This window comes from Haliotis cracherodii, unplaced genomic scaffold (genome assembly GCF_022045235.1).
Source record: "Haliotis cracherodii isolate W230 unplaced genomic scaffold, xgHalCrac1.p SCAF_5, whole genome shotgun sequence".
Classification (NCBI taxonomy): Eukaryota; Metazoa; Mollusca; class Gastropoda; order Lepetellida; family Haliotidae; genus Haliotis; species Haliotis cracherodii.
In genome coordinates, this window is record NW_027266308.1 from 36,546,790 (window position 1) to 36,563,966 (window position 17,177).

The 17,177-nt window shown below is 40.3% G+C and overlaps 1 protein-coding gene across 6 annotated transcripts in view; it reads right to left on the bottom strand.

Moving 5' to 3' along the window:
* Nucleotides 1-491: 491 nt before the first annotated feature.
* LOC139442560 (neuroglobin-like) overlaps nucleotides 492-17,177 on the bottom strand; it is a 46,854-nt gene continuing 30,168 nt past the window's right edge. For all 6 annotated transcript variants that reach the window (XM_071223389.1, XM_071223388.1, XM_071223387.1 and 3 more), the window contains 2 exons: nucleotides 4,805-5,036; nucleotides 492-1,976 (listed from right to left, as the gene is read on the bottom strand). In XM_071223389.1, the coding sequence (XP_071079490.1) occupies nucleotides 1,797-1,976; nucleotides 4,805-5,036 (412 nt within the window). In that variant the 3' untranslated portion in view covers nucleotides 492-1,796. The remainder of the gene's footprint in view (nucleotides 1,977-4,804; nucleotides 5,037-17,177) is intronic.

The following is a 17,177-nucleotide window of genomic DNA, read 5'->3' on the forward strand; positions in this document are numbered from 1 at the left end:
CAATACAGTAAAGTACGGTTATAACGAACTCAAGGGGACTACTAATTTTAGTTCGTCATAACCGTAGTTCGTTATAAGCATATATACAGCATAACTACAGCAAATAGCCAGGACCAAAAAGTAAGTTCGTTATATCCGTCAGTTCGTTATAAGCGTGTTCGTTATAACCGTAGTTTACTGTAATTGTAAGATGTCCCACTTCCCATTCTCCTGTGTATTGTTTCTATATAGACCCTCCAAGGTCATCCGTCTCCATAATTACATTTACTGTTGAGAGTCTAAGCGAATATACTAAAAGACCTCACGCCTAATTACAACTGTCCGTCGCACAACGCTGATAGGGGCTGACCCCACTGACAGTAATGGTAGCCTGTGCCACAAGTTCTGAATAGATTATAGTTCTGTCTTCTACTGCTATATTTACTAAGATTGTGGCCCGTGGTAGAATACTGCATCGGAAACAAAACATGACATCAGCTTGACTTACCATTTACTTACTATATATATGTATATATAATATATCATCCGAGTGGGTTCGTCCACAGAGAAACGACACAATATTGACAGTGAACATAAGTATCAGTTTTGTTTCCGGAGAACCTTTCTCCTTTCGATTTCAATTCCAACTTGTCACTCACAATGTATCCAGTTCAAATCCAGGTTGATGGAATCGATGAATGTATTATCCGAAAGAATCCCCCAATCTTCCTGCTTATCTACTGCCTTGAAGATGCCGCCTCACACATTGGACCCATGTGGACAGGCTTCACGAATGAACGAACGAACGAATAGGGGATGAGGGAGAGATTTATGCAGTTGACATCGCGTTCAAGCTTTCATAATCCAAAGTTAAATCACACACATATTTATACCTTGTTTGAATGATGTGGACTTCACAAATGAATGTTTTGACGTCGGCATCTTGAGTATGACATTGCACGATGTCACTGATTATGACGTCTCAAGAAACAATGAATAATGGACACAATAACGTTTGTTAGAATATCTAGGTCAAGCACAATATATGATATATTTTCATGAAAGGTCACATGTCATTGACATCTTAGGCCCATGTTCAGTATTACATGGGCCAGCTCATGTTCACACAGCGATCACTGTGGTGACATTGTCAAGTCTGTGACTTATTCCAATAGAATCACAGATTATTCACATTCTGGTACCTCATCTCTTACCACATTACGTCATACCACTATCTGTTATATGTGAAGGTGGATATATATGATTTTGTTGTAATCTTGGTATTTCAAATTTGTGCCAGAACACCGTTGCCGTCTCCTTCATACTACATTTATATACGATTCGGAGCAATGATAGCTTCTTTCAATCTAAGCTGAGATTTTTGTCGACGGAAAAGAATTTTTTCTCTCTAAATATTTGCTATATTGTGATTGGAATTTCAAGAGGTATTGGAGACGAACTAAAAATTGAATCACATCTCTCGCTCGAAGCACGGTAATAAAGGAGTATTATGAGATTGATTGGCGCATGTTCGCTCAAACTTTCTATAGGGCATCCGTTCGCTGCATGTCTCCTCCCCAATCCCTCTCACGGGCACGGAACTTCTGCCGCCATGTCTGATGCCACATAACTCGATAACAGATTGACAAAATAGCTGTGACAGTTAATTAAATCTTCTGTTGAACATTCTATACATCCAAGTCTGCATAATGCAGAAATATAATGACACCAGTCACACCTTGGTCATCTATTGATTTCTGCAATGTGGAACGTCGCTGTTGTTTAAACATTCAAATCAGGCTGTTTGGGGGACATTTTTAAAACACCACGGACTTGTCTTCTCCGGTTTCCATAAGTTCTAGTTCCCCTTGCTTGATGCCTTCAGATAAATTGCTTTTTATATATTCAAAAACATGACGCCATGCCAACTCAGTCTCCTGTGTGAATTGGTCCCCAAGCTTCACCTTAAACGCGTCTCTGATAGCAGGCCACAGGAACTGCAAAACAAAAAAATCATTTATGGACGTCCTTCGAAGAAAATAATCCGAACTAAATAAGATGAATACTTTTCTCAAAGAAGACTATTAGAGAAAAGCACATGTGCATGCTTCTATAATTGTGAACTGCAATACAAAGAAAACGAAACTTAACAGCAGCATGGTTTTAGGCTGTGAGGAGCATGACAATGTCACTGATGGAGTTATGCAGCTGTCAGCAGAATTGAAATGAATTCGACTATCCTCACAATTTCTTCCTGTCAATTCTCTCGGCAAGTGTTTGAGAATTCGTTCTTACTCTTTTGTTGAATTAGGAAATAATTTTCTTACAGAAAAAGGATACAAAAATCCACCGAGAAAGAAACCTACTTGAAATTACTCTGGTATTTTTCCGAGAAGGCAGTTCGATTAGTTTCACAGCGTTATTTATTTTCTGGTAAGGTTTGATTGATGCGTTGAAAGAGTTCCAAAATATTTGTTTTTCTTTAAAAATCATTATTGGTCTATTGGTGGTATATTTGTTATTTCTCTAAATCTGTCGTGGCGTTTACCTGTTATGTTTACTTTTATCAGAAACATCTTAGCTGTCAAGTTGTGATATTGTAAGGATATTACATTACAGGTAGATTTGAAGACGCAATATACATTAGAGTGTTTGGTTCAACAGTTTTTCAGTAACAGCACCCTGAATCCCGAAATGATGCAGGTTTTCCACTTTGCTGAAATCCACGAGCACGGATATGGTGCTTAGAAACCAGGAAGCATATTCAGACGAATCGGGATTCGAACCCACGATAATAGGTTTCTCTTACGCCTAAGGGACGTAACTTTACACAACGCGGACTGGGACACCCAGGTACCTCAACCGACACAGAGACCACGTGACTGTTAATATATCATAACAGAACATTCCCAATTGGTATCTGAGCTTCATTTAATGATATAAAGTGTATATAAAGTACCAAAACACCGGACCAGGGTCTCAGCGGTTTAGTAGCACGCGCCATCAGGGCGAGTATCAGATTTGAACCCACGGCCATCGGTTACGGGCACACCCGAGGGACATCTGCACAGCGAATTGTGACAGCTGGGCCACCCGTGACTCCATATCAGTGATGTGAGAGGCAGTTTTGGGCAGTATATCAGCATGGAAGGAAATATGGAAGACAAACCCAAAGGAATGGAGGTCGTAGACGTTTACCATGTTCATGACATCCACGGATATGTGTATATTATTGACAGACAAAAGAACAGACCAAAGGACACTATCGGGGCGATGCTGGAATTCTTCATTGCTTCCAAACATTCAATTATATCTCTGAAAATAGGAGCCAAACTCTTCTACATCGTCATTTATTCAGAACATCCGACGAACAATTTGTTTCAGTAATCCTGAGGCAATTTCTTTTTTCAGTATTAATATTACTACCGCAAACATATGCACTATCATAGACCACATCTAGGAAGGTTATATGTTACATAACACATAGGTAGTCATTATTATTTAACGCAATTTATTCAACCCTGCGTTTGACTGTTCTAGACGAATGGATGCTAATGGCTTGGTGTTATTGTAATTAAATATTCATCTAGGTTTAAAGTGGAATGATTGAGGCGATGGGTCGAGGTGGAGGCTTGAATGGCCTTACGCACCAAGAACGGTAGCACTTGGTGCAATCTCATTATAACAAGCCACATGAGAAACTGGCACCTCAGGTAATGGACGATAATGTCCTGATTTTCAGGATCTATCAAGCTTCCTTTATATCAAAAGAAAGTAAAGTGCTAAGTTGCTGTCTGTACATCGATGATTATAGGCCAAACATACACACGACTTAACCGACTATACTCTGTAATTGTAAAGAAGAAGATTGATCTGTTAGTTCATCTGACATTCATTTAGGGAGCAATCATTTCATTTACGGGGGTGAGGGTGTTTTGCGGGATTTTGGTTTGACATCAGTATTTAATTAGAAGCTCAATTATTTTTCCAACATAAATAAGTGGGGTTTTTCCCTACAATCCGAGGAGTATGTTATTTTCATCAGTAAAACAGGGGCTTGATTATTTTTTATGGAAAACATCCCCACTAATACACACACAAAACTCTGAAAATCAAGTGTGCTCTCTTAGATTTGGAGGATGTATTTGTCATTTGCACGGCCACAAATACAGCAGACAACAGACATATCTGCGCATGTGAATACGCCAATTGTGAGTGAGTGAGTTCATTTTAACGCTGATTTGAAAGTATTTCAGTCTAAATGTATTACCTCCAATTTGAGGTTAATATGGGATTCCAACCACCATGTGAACGTGTTTTTTTCAACTTGTTTACCCTCGGCCAAAAAACAATCTCAAAAGCAATATGCAATTAGTTTGAACGTTTGTTTGTTGTTTAACGCCGCACTCAACAATATTCCAGCTATATGACGGCGGTCTGTAAATGATCGAGTCTGGACCAGACAATCCAGTGATTGACATCATGAGCATCGATCCACGTTGCATGAACCAAGTCAGCGAGCCTGACCGCCCGACGTTATTCCACAGGTGCGCTATTGCACGTGCATGAAGTACGTATCGTGTATTTACGCGTATATCAGGCTTGTCACGTATTCCACGTGCACATCATGCTTATGGCAATCGCCTTGCACAACATGCTTATCATGTATTCCACGTGTACTTCAAGCACCATGGTCTGATCTACACGGATGCAACCACACTTCAATTTGAGCCAAGAGGGCTGCGTTTGCTTAAATAATATATACTTAATTAGTATGCATCACACCAAACGGGATCATCTAGACATTTAAGACAAAACCACGTACAGAAATCATTTCCCCTTTCACGTTGTAGGCCGCGTGTTTCTCTCCCAGCGCCACCAGCATACCGCTCAAGCTGGAGGAATCATCCAGGCTGTCCACCGCAGCCCCTAAACTGTTCATAACGATCCTGGCGTGGCCCCGAAGCCTATCGTCGTCAAAAATAAAGTTGCCAGATTCTGAATTTGACAATAGCCTCTTGAACAGTTTCTTCATTTCCTGCTGCTGCTCGAAGAACCTGAAAACATAAAAAAGGCATAAGCTTTTAATCACACGTCATGTGCACCTGTCTATTCTGTTCAGTACAATATCGTGTTAGGACATCAAGGATAAGCTTTACTCTTTTTGCAAACACCTCGTATCATCACTGATTTTCGGTAATACTATTTGGCCTTTTACACCCAAAGGAAAATGTTACGGCAAATAATCGAGATTGGTTATATCTTGCATTGAACACGTTTTAATTTCAATAAGCTGATAGTATTCGTGTATTTTTTTAACTTACATCTACAAGTGAACTATTTTCCTTTTGCCGGAATCATGTGACCTAGCTCGCGTGAACATATTATGACCTATATTTATCCAAGACCAACATATGTACATACAATGTGTCGATATAAAAGAAAATCGGTAAGCCAGATTATGTGTATATTCTATCCTGCGAGAGGCCCCGTGTGCCAAATATTGTCCGCCATCTTAGCTGATCAGACAGCGCCTTTGTACTTAATGGCTCACAAAACCAATATCGCCAATAAAATTTGCAAATATGTAAAGACTATTCATCGACATACTTGGAGCTGGAATAAAATACCTCATCATATTGTTCCAGAATTTTTATCTTGTGTACGTAAGCTTATATACCAATATATTTTTTGTCTGTTAAGACAGCTCTGTTTACATATTTATATGTGTGGTCGGGTAGCCTAGTGGTTAAAGCGTCCGCTCATCACGCCGAAGACCCGGGTTCGATTCCCGACATGGGCGCAATGTGTGAAGCCCATTTCTCGCTTCACGGCCGTGATATTGCTGGAATATTGCTAAAAAGCGGCGTAAAAGCATATTTACTCACATATCTAAAATAACCGTTGTGCAATGTAACACAAACATCAATGTACATTTGACTATTTTTGCGTAAGGAAGCATATAGTCAGGCACTCTTTTCAATGTTATCTTTTTATTCCACCACATAGATTCTTCTCAGTTAGGTTGAAACAATACAATTGCTAGGTTAATCTTAACGCTTAACTAATATTCTTAGTCGCTGATCAAATTGATTTATCAAGATAAAAATGGCATTACATGGTGATTGTAAGAATGATTTAGTATTTGATGGATGAAATGTGTAGAAGACCCAATAGAACTAATCAATATGACAAAGCTGAATTCTTCCTGTATAAAATGCATGGCTTCACTTTCAATATTTATTATGAACACGAAATTGACGTCATGGCGTTTCGGTTTGTGTATTATCCATATTAATGAAAAAACGTGCTGTGTGTGCATTGTTATCAAAGACGGAAATACAGAAAGTTTTTACGAAACCTTGTGTAATTAAAATTTCGTCTATGTCAGTACATATTGTCTCTCTTGGTCTAAGGCATCTTCCCGAGGCAAGGGCGTTAACTGACTATAAAAGTCCAGTTTCCACCCTTGTCGGACTAGGCTGGTATTATGGAGTTACATTTTGGCTGGACTAACGAGTCTATGCATAGTCAATCAAAATCGCGCAACCAAAACGAAATCCGGTTCGTTAACTGTCGTGGAGATTTCGGTCGATTGCGGGACTTGCAAAGCATGTGGACCGCGAACTCGTTGTCAACAGTTATTTCCAAATCTTTTCATGTTTTTAATCAAGGCGTTCACGTGATTAGATGCATTTCGAGATGTAAGACCCGTTTTATCACAATATAGACCTTGATTATCGATCAGATCGTCTTGACAGGGCGCCGCTGTTGTTTGAAGCAAATGCAAGTGATACGAGAGGTGGAATCTGATTGGTCCACGGGAGAGGCTAAGAAGAGACATAGCTCGTATAAGCCACTTGGGCGCTACGATCGAGCCCAGGTATTCCAGACTAGTTCGGAAAGGGTGGAAACTGGACTTTCAAAATCAGTTAATTCTCTTGCCTCAGGAAGATGCCTTAGACCAAGATAGACATGTACTGACATAGACGAAATTTTAATTACACAAGGTTTCGTTATGACTTTGTGTTTTTCCGTCTTTGATAACCATGCACACACAGCACGTTTCTAAGGTAGATCACAAACTTGTTCTACCACATGGCACTAAGCATCTAGGACTGGTCTGGAATTTTAGTACAAACTTTAATCATACGATGAACTAAAGCTTACGTGCCAATTTGGAACGTTTTCTGTTATTATGAGATATATTACCAGTCACGTGGTCTACATATAGGTTCAGGGGAAGAGACGGCACTGTTGGTGTTGTGTAAAGTTGCGCCCGTTGGGCACGCCAGAAACATATGTTTCGTTAGTTCGAATTCTGGTTCTTTGTAAAGATGTGCCCCTTGTAATTTGATTGTGGGTTCGAATCCCACTTTGCCCCTACTATGTTTCTAGGTTTTTCAGCACCATACCTGTGCTCGTGGGCTTCACCAAAGGTATAAATATGATACCTGCATCCTTCACATTAAGTCTACACGCCATGATAAAACTTAAATGCCGTTAAAAGCGGCGTTGAATCAAACCCATTCACACTCTCCGCTTGACAAGAGTCTGCGCCTACTGATATCTCCGAACTGACATTTACGTGCTACCCACGTGGAACTCTAATGTTACCATAACGAAAACAGTATGCATCAAATGTGGAAATTACCCAAAGTTTTATTGTAACAGGCTCACGCAACAGATACCTTCTCTGATTACGATGTACATACGCAAGGATAGGTTCACGCATTTCCACGTAGGTAACATAAATATTATCAAGCACGCAATCCAATATTCAATACGTAACGTGATATATATAATTACAATGTAGTGTATACATTTCATTATGGAATTCGGAATCAAATCAACCACCTACAGATGAGAAATACGAGTTTCTGCTAGTTTTAGTCACCCTTGCGTGATGCCTGTTCCTGACTTCACGTTGCTACAGCAAACCAAAGCGGGCGACCTTTCCATTTATTGTGTATAGGAGAAACACCTCCGTGTTACACCGTGTTGTAGGACAACATTGGACGTGACCTTACTTCACGGAGGAGATTCATGCGGCGTCGGGCATCCGGCTAATTTCCACAACTGATCCATTGAAAACATCCATGTAACAACACTCTGCATCCAGGATGTGCCCCCTGGGCGATCTGGGGGATAGGCTTACACAATCAGGGATGAGACACCAGGTGCACATATTTCGGCGATAATCGGGACTGGCTATTTACTTGAACTGGGTCGATGTTCCTGCTGGTGGACTGAAGTTCCAAGTTTCATTATAAGCGCAGAAGCATTTATCTATGCTGAGTCAACTACAAAAGAAATGGACCCGTGAAGATCCGGGATAGAATAGGTCTTCAGCAACCCATGCTTGCCGTAAAAGGCGACTATGCTTGTCGTAAAAGGCGACTAACGGGATCGGGTGGTCAGGCTCGCTGACTTGGTTGATACATGTCATCGATCCCAATAGCGTGGATCGATGCTCATGATATTAATCACTGGATTGTCTGGTCCAGACTCTATTATTTACAGACCGCCGTCATATAGCTGCAATATTGCTGAGGGTGGCGTTAAACAACAAACCAACCAACCAACAAACCCAGTGGGATGTTTCAGTTGATAACGAGACGTTTCATATTTAATATTTATTTGAATACTCTTTTCGCAAAGATTACGCTAAAAGTTAAATTCTGACGTTCACTTATCTGACGGGGCTGACGCAAACCTATTGAAACCAATGGTAATCCCAAGACTGAATTAAAAATAAATCAGTTTTATGTTCTCTTGTCTTAATTTGAAACCTCGTGCTTAAGCGATAGGTTCCCAATTAAAAATAATAGGAATCGAATCAACAGTGAGAGGAGCTCTAATATCAAAAGACAGTAGATATATCTCCTAAATGCCAATACTCAATTAGTAAATGTACCCTGTTGGGATTCATGGTCAGAATAGCTCCCCGTACCTCATGTTTGTTGAGACAGTCGACAAGAGTAGGGATTGGGTGATCAGGTTCTGTGGCTTGGGTGAGGGCGCGCCATGTAAAACTGATCCACCTCTGGACCCGACTCGATTCGATACCGGCCGTATTGATAGCTAAAATATAGCTGACTTCAGTGAACATCAAACCCATACGTTATTTTCCGACTGACAGACACACATATTTATATCAGTATACAGGCCACTGTCCATCAATACAGGCATTGATGAATAATACTGTTGTCAGCACATTTCTTACCTTTTGCACTTTTTACAGATACATACAGGCGGTATATACCACACGTTTTCAGATGACATGACTTCAATAAAAGAATGCAAAGATAATGATCTAACATATTTCGATCTATGAGTATTTCTAAGTGTTGCGGGGGCACGGGTGGCCCAGTCGTCTAAGGCGCCGCGATTCGCTGTTCAGAGTTGCGTCCCTTTGGCACGCCAGAAACCTATGATTGTGGGTTCGAATCACGGTTCGCTCCGATTAGTTTTCTAGATTTGTCAGAACCATACCCGTGCTCGTGGGTTTCACCGAAGTGGTAAACGTCTGAGACCTGCATTACTTCGGGCTTTCCTCCCACATTAAGCTGACACGCCGCGATATAACTGAAATACTGTTAAAAACGGCGGTAAACCCAACTCACTCACTCACTCACTCAAAGTGTTGCATACTGTTCACAAACCAGCTAAAAATGAAATTCATGTTCAACATGATTTCAACCTTTCTTCAGAAAAATACTTTTGGACATAACCGCAGTGTATATTTCACATTGGTATATTGTCTGGTTATAACTGCTTGTCCATAATTGATACGTTTGTTTGTTTGTTGTTTAACTCCGCATTCAGCAATATTCCAGTTATATGACGACGGTCTGAAAATGAACGGGTTTGGACCAGACAATCCAGTGATTGACACCATGAGCATCGATTCACCCAATGGGGAGACGATGACATGCATGAACAAGTCAGCGAGCCTGACCACCCGACCCCGTTAGTCGGCTCTTACGACAAACATTGTCGCCTTTTACGGCAAGCGTGGTTTGCTGAAGACCTATTCTACCCAGGATCTTCACGGGTCTAATTGCTACGTCTTAATTGTAAAACAGCTGGTCTTAACTAAACAGGAACCAAACCGCCGTAACCAAACAACATGATGTAAACATGAGATATCTTCAGCACGCCAGTGCCCATATCACCTCTCGTTTTGAGGAATTATTTTGTTTTGCGATTCATCTGCATGTCAGTAGACACTTTGGAGTAACACGTATCGAGTGAAAAGGTTGAAAATCAGACATAGAATAGAATTAGTGTACTTTCATTTTGTCCTTTTTCATGCACGTTGTGTGAGTGGCGGGTTCTGCCGGTGGGGCAGGACACGTTTAACCTTTCGCGAATACCTGATTATGTTCACATCTATTTTGCATTTTACGCCCAATGGAATCAGTTTCGTCAGATAATCGAGACTGGTTATGCTCCGGGTTGAACTTTAATATTCATCGGGGGATAAACCGTTATTCAATGAGGTTCGGAATAATATGAAAGTAATGAGGTTAACAGTTAAGTGATAATTTTACTTTCTTTATTGTGTACATGTAGGTGTGTAACATATCCGTAATTAATTTGACAAAATGAATTTCACCTCTCCTTATACAGGACGAACATCAATTTATATGATTACCACACGAAGTGATGGCACATCGGTAACGTGGTGTAAAGCAAGGTTCAGTCACTCATCCCAATTCATTATACATCAATGACATGTTTGAAAGAACATATACAGCAGACTAGCGTTTCCCCAGTTACGTGCTTTCTTAAAGTGTTTTCCATCATTCAGCATGAATGAAACGATGGGTTTTCAGTGGAATTACATTCTTTTTAGACAAGTGAATCTATGGGGGTACAGCTTACATTCAATTTACATCAATACACGTAAGGGTCAACACTGACGTCTACGAGGACAAGGGCATATTCATTCAAACATCAGTCAACTTGGCATTTGCTTTAGTCCCAAAGCTGTCTGAATAATTAACTCCTTTCTCAAAGCAAGCGGTTTACTTCTGATCATATGAGAGCGACAAAACCATTTCCGTAATTATAAGAAATTTATAGTAAAAGCAGAGTCCATTGTACGATTCCGACCTAATCATGAGCATATATCATCATATTTTGATGATACCAGGTGTTCGCGAAAAGGGAGAGTATGTCCTGCCTAAAATATGGTACAAGTAAAAAAATATGGAGTTGGAATGGACCGATGCATCAAATTTGGAAATGTGTTCCACGAGTCTACCATAATGAGTGAGTGAGTTGGGTTTAACGCCGCCTTGACAGAGTAATGCGAGAGAAAGACTCGAATGATGTCCTCTTGCTTCTACAAATACTAACAGAGCTGGAATTGGAATGAAGAACGACATTATGGCTACCTCCTGGACACACAGTTATGGGAAAATGGGGACGCGATCATTTGTTTGTGGGTGAGTGTGTGAGTTGGGTTTAACGCCTCTTTTAACAGTATTTCAGTTATATCGCGGGGTGTCTGCTTGATGTGGGAGGAAAGCCTTAAGGGTGCAGGTCTCAGACGTTTACCACTCCGGTGAAACCCACGAGCACGGGTATGGTGCTGACAAAACTAGAAACATAATCGGAGCGAATCGGGATTCGAACCCACAATCATAGGTTTCTGGCGTGCCCAAGGGAAGCAACACTGCACAGCGAATCGCGGCGCCTTAGACGACTGGGCCACCCGTGCCCCCGTTAGTGGTGTGGGGTCGTGGTATATGCAGATGATATTTGATTTTGTCGACAAATGCAAACGTTTCTTCCGACCAGGATTCTCAAATACTATTTTTATTGTTGTTGTCTTTAACAATGTTGACGGTCCTTCCCATGTGTGTAACCCTTGTTGTACATTAAGGGCAAAGCTATCTTGTTCCAAATATTCGTAAGCATAACACTTTGAACAAAAATATTTTAAATTCTACTTTATTCTCATATATGTCTCTTGTATATGTGTTTGTTGTTATTTAGGATATCTGTTTATGTTTGTTTCCTCTTTAGTGTCCTTGGAAAATATTTGTAATCTGCTATGCTCTGATGTAAACAGTGAGTGATTGAGTATGGTTTTACGCCGCTTTTAGCAATATTCCAGCAATATCACGGCGGGGGACACCAGAAATAGGCTTCACACAATGTACCCATGTCGGGAATCTAACCCGGGTCTTCGGCGTGACGAGCGAACGCTTTAACCACAAGGCTACCCGACGGCCCCTGATGTAAATAGAGTTCTCTAAGGCACCAATCAGTATTAGCTTATCTTATCTTATCTTATCCCTGCTTTCAGCCGGCAATTTATTTATTTTTTTCCAGCATATGAGAAAAATTTATTTTCCTCCTGAAGATCAAATGATGAGTGATTTCGAATTAATTCTTTGGGCTGAAGATATTGTCTCTCATTCAATCCCCATCCGTCATTTCCAGTAGTTATTGCTTTTTCAATCTGAGGTTGTTGGTGCTGTATCACAACTGCTGAATGAAATATCAGCAGTTGAATCACAATGCGAGGACGTACACGCTGATGTATGCCTCCGCCGTCTCATGGCGAGAGTGGCTGCCCGGACATCTTCCCGAGGCAAGGGCGTTAGCTGACTATAAAAGTATATGGTCAGTTAACGCCCTTGCCTCGGGAAGATGCTGGCCGGAGAGGAAGGTCGGTGGTTCGATGCCCAACCGCGTGATACCAAACAATGGCACTTACTCGGCCCGGAGTCAGTATGCTGTGTGTGTATGAGGTATTCTTAATGGTTAACTACGGCATCTCAGTGTGAAAACAGTATACAACCGGCCGACAGAGGGAGAGAGAGAGGGAGAGAGAGAGAGAGAGAGAGAGAGAGGGCGAACCGGGTTTCGAACCCACCACTACACCTTTCCGACACGCGTTAAAGGTACTATTACTCCTCCCTTTTCGTCACATTTACTGTGGTGTTCTGTCGCAACCCATTCTGTTAAAACCAGAGTGGGCGGTGGGGTAGCCTTGTGGTTAAAGCGTCCGCTCGTCACGCGGAAGACCGGGGTTCTACTCCCCACATGAGTACAAGTTGTAAAGCCCATTTCTGGTGTTACCGCCATTATATTGCAGGAATATTGTCGAATGCGTAAAACCACACTCACTCACTCACTCAAACCAGTGATTGAAAGCATGAGCAAGGATCTACACCGTCGCTTAGATTGACACAGAATCAGCCGGGTCGCACTTTGTAACCAGCCGATGCTCATAAAATGGTTTTTTTGACAATCATGGGGCCCGGGGGACCTATTCTGAAGCGGAATCCTCATACGAGTCCCCAGGGCATACTTGGGTTTATAAGGACACTACGCTCCGGCGCCTGAAGTAATAGCTTAAAGATTTCTACTGGTTCAGCATCATTATTAGCCTTGCTCCACGGCTGCCATTCCGGTGAGTGTGCCTAGGTAATTGGCAAGTCTAGATAGCCCCAATGTAAAGACGTCTTTGATGGGAACAAAATAAGACTTTTTAGATTCAACAGTGACAGTTTTTTTAATTAAATGATACTTTCCTTAGAGTCTAATGTTAATCTTCATCTGTATGATCTACTCATTCCTCGTATCAGCAGAAAATTAAATATAATCAGTTTATCCTTTGAAACATCTACGTATGGAGTTACTTTGAAGGTTTCATTTCCTATCACATCTTGATAAAATCAATTTGGTTTAATTTGTTTACCTAACTTCTCTCTACGTGCTACCTTCTTAGAAACAGGTTATCATCCTTTAAACGTGTTTACATAGTCGTATGAAAGAACGTTGTGATATAAGCACATGTTTATACTAAAGGTATGGAGAAAGTATTGCCAAACCCCTCGGACCACGCTCACGTCTTATCTCCAAGAGATTCGTGAGAGCATTTAACTCATAAAGGAAACGTATGTCCATGAAATGCTCAATATCAAGTTCAGTATCTTAACATCAATCTGTTTCTTATAATGTTTATGTTATCTGTAATGATATGAAAGAAAAAAAGAATATCTGAATTTGAAAACATAATGGAGAGGCACATGCACATTTTTTATTCAGCTTAAAGAAACAACAATCATTAGTTGCCATAGGACCATATGTTTGGTTCAGACTCGATTGTGCACAGCTCGTCATGCCAGAGCTGGGATAATGCTGGTTGCGGCGTTAAACATTATTAAAATTCCTCATATGATGAAAATACTTTTGAAAGAATATTGTCATTGTGATGATTCTAGCAATCAGTTCAAAAATAGAAAAGAGCAAGTTGAATTAAATCTTTATGAAAATGACATTTTCTATCTTTTCAAAGAATAAACTTCCTGTTACAAAACAATATTATCTGAGAAATGCTTCGCTTGTAGTCATTACATGTGGTATTCAAGTGTCAGCAACAGCTGCGACGTTAAACAATATTAACATTCATCATATGATGAAAATACTTTTAAAAGAAATGTGTCATCATTTTAGTATTCATTCAAGAAATAGAAAACGGCAAGTTGATCTAAATCATTATTAAAATGGCATTTTCGATCATTTCAAAGATTTATCAAGTAGCCACAAAACAGTATTAGCAGAGAATGCTTCGCTTTCAGGCGTTAGTTGTATTCAGTTGTCCGTCACAGTAATGTTTCCTCCGATTTTAACATGAGTTAAGGTTTGTTAAACGTGATGCTGAGTTGTCCATGTATAACAGGTAGCGGAGAAAATACTAAATAATACCAACAGTCGCTAACGCAACAGCCAGTATTGATAAAATGAATTTGAGGAAGCGAATTACACTGTTGTTATGTTGGCACACTTGGCAAAAAATAGATTTGAAATGTCATTGGACAGACGTTCCGACGTTCAGCGTCGAGTATCATAGAGATGTTGGCTGCAGGATCATTATAGATTAGCTAAAATGGACATGATCAAAATAACAGTAATGACATATTCTAGGCCTTTTCCCCTCAAACACATACATGTACGTGTGAACTTGATTGGAATTTGCTGCATGACGTCTTTGATTCGAAGACGAAATGAAAAGAATATATGACAACCCCGTATTAACGTTGACCTTGGCATGGACCATCGCTTTTGTTTTCATTTTTTATCAATGTCAAAGGCGAATACAGCGAACACTCATTCGGCATGGGTGGCCCAGTCGTCTAAAGCGCTGCATTTCACTGTGCATGGTGCATTAGTGGTGCCAGAAACATATCATCATGGTTTCGAATCCCAGATTCGCCCTGAATGTTTTTCAGCAGCATACCGTATTGGGTTCCCCAAAGAGGTAAACGTCTAAGACCTGCATCACTTCGAGCTCTCCTCCCACATCAAGTCAACTGAAATACTGTTCGGAGCTGTCTAAAATCCACCCACTCACTCAACCAATAAATTTGAAGGGGCATTATTACATACTAGTGGACCGCGACCGTGGTCTAGTGGAAAGAGCGTCTGCATCTAAATCTTGACAATGCAATCCGAACTTTCTTCGAATAATACAAACAAAGAAGTGTAATTTATATAGAGATATTTTCAACATTTTGTAACAGATACACTTGTTACAGATCGAGATGGATAACAGTTTAGTGTAGAATATACATCTTTAAAGCTTTTTGTAAATGAGGAATAAATAAATTGATAAAGAAAGAAAGATATAGAGTGTGCGATTTCACGGCTTCACCAGGAATGGAATGTCCGAATTCAGAGATGTGTTGACATTATTACACAAACGTGGAATCAGTCTCGATCATTTGCCAAAACAGATTCCATTGGGCGTGAAATACAAAACTGAGGTGGAGATTACAGTGATGACACAAGGTGTTTCCGAAAAGTGTAAGCATGTCCTGCTCAACAGGAATGTGACGATGACTCAGTTCCAATCTCAGAGATGCAGATGGAATGCTGCAGCACAAACAAGACTAGATGTGTTCGGATCTAATCAATGCATGTATCCGGGATCCCAAATGCCAAACCCTCTATGACAAGTTGTGAACTTTACCACATCTTCGTATGAGTGATATTAGCACATCGCCCGAGTTGCCAAACAACGTTTCCTCTCGTCTCCATAACGACGCTTTGGTTCCTTGACTGAAATTACCGTTTCTATTTCTGGTAATTCATTTGTTTATTTGATCAAATATTTAGAATAAAAAAGAAATAATAATATCAACTTAAATGAGGTTTTGATTCAAAATATTTATAGTGAAATCGAATCATCCCGTTTTTGACACCAACTCTAGCAGTGATGAATTATGACCAATATTAATTCCAATAATTGATTCCAAAGAAAACTGTTTATGTGCTTCTCAAGAGATGAATACACCTGTTTCAGATTGAAAGCTGTTAATAACATGTAATTTGTACAGAAGGTGACGATAATAGCTGGTACATTTTCTTCAGTGAGCGTACGCTATGGACGTCCCTCGGATTCGGATTTTAACCGTCCTGCCTTCGTTGAAGTTTCTGCAATACTTTGGAATTCTTAAGTCAGATAAATTGAAGGCTTTGTAAAGTTAATTATTGAAGAGTTATCGGCTTTTGTCAACAGCCTTAGCGAGAACGAGGCATGGTAGGGTCCCTTTGGGCTTCTAAAATCGACAAATTGTAAAGGGCTGGAAATTATCTAAATTGTTATGACATTTAGAGGGAATATCAAATGTTCGATAAATAATACTTAATCTTTTGATAATGACTGACATTCTGAAATGTAGTACGTATCATGGCTACTCTGTTTTCATTTCAAATCCCACAAGGAACACCATGACTAATATTTCCTCACCGCAATTCCATTTCACTAAATGTGAAATATTGCTGATCCCGCGTAAAACATATGATATTGGCCAATATTTGTATTGGCTTTGAAAAGAAGCTAACCCTTCAAGCGGAATTAGGGAACGAGCGAGTGACTAGTACAACGCCGCTTTGAACAGTATTCCAGTTATATCACGGTGTGTCAGCTTGATGTTCGTGAAAAGCTCATTTACCAATTAGGTGAAATCCACGACCGAGGATATGGTGCTGACAAAACAAGAAACATCACTGGCGGGATCCCTCGGCGAAGTCACTTCGTCATTTGGATATTATGTTCACACACAAAATCCTGGTTCCATAGGTTTCTGGCATGCCTAAAGAGCTCTACACAGCAAATTGCGTCGTCTTTGGCGAAAGGGTCACCCTTACCCCCAATCAGCAAGGGGCTG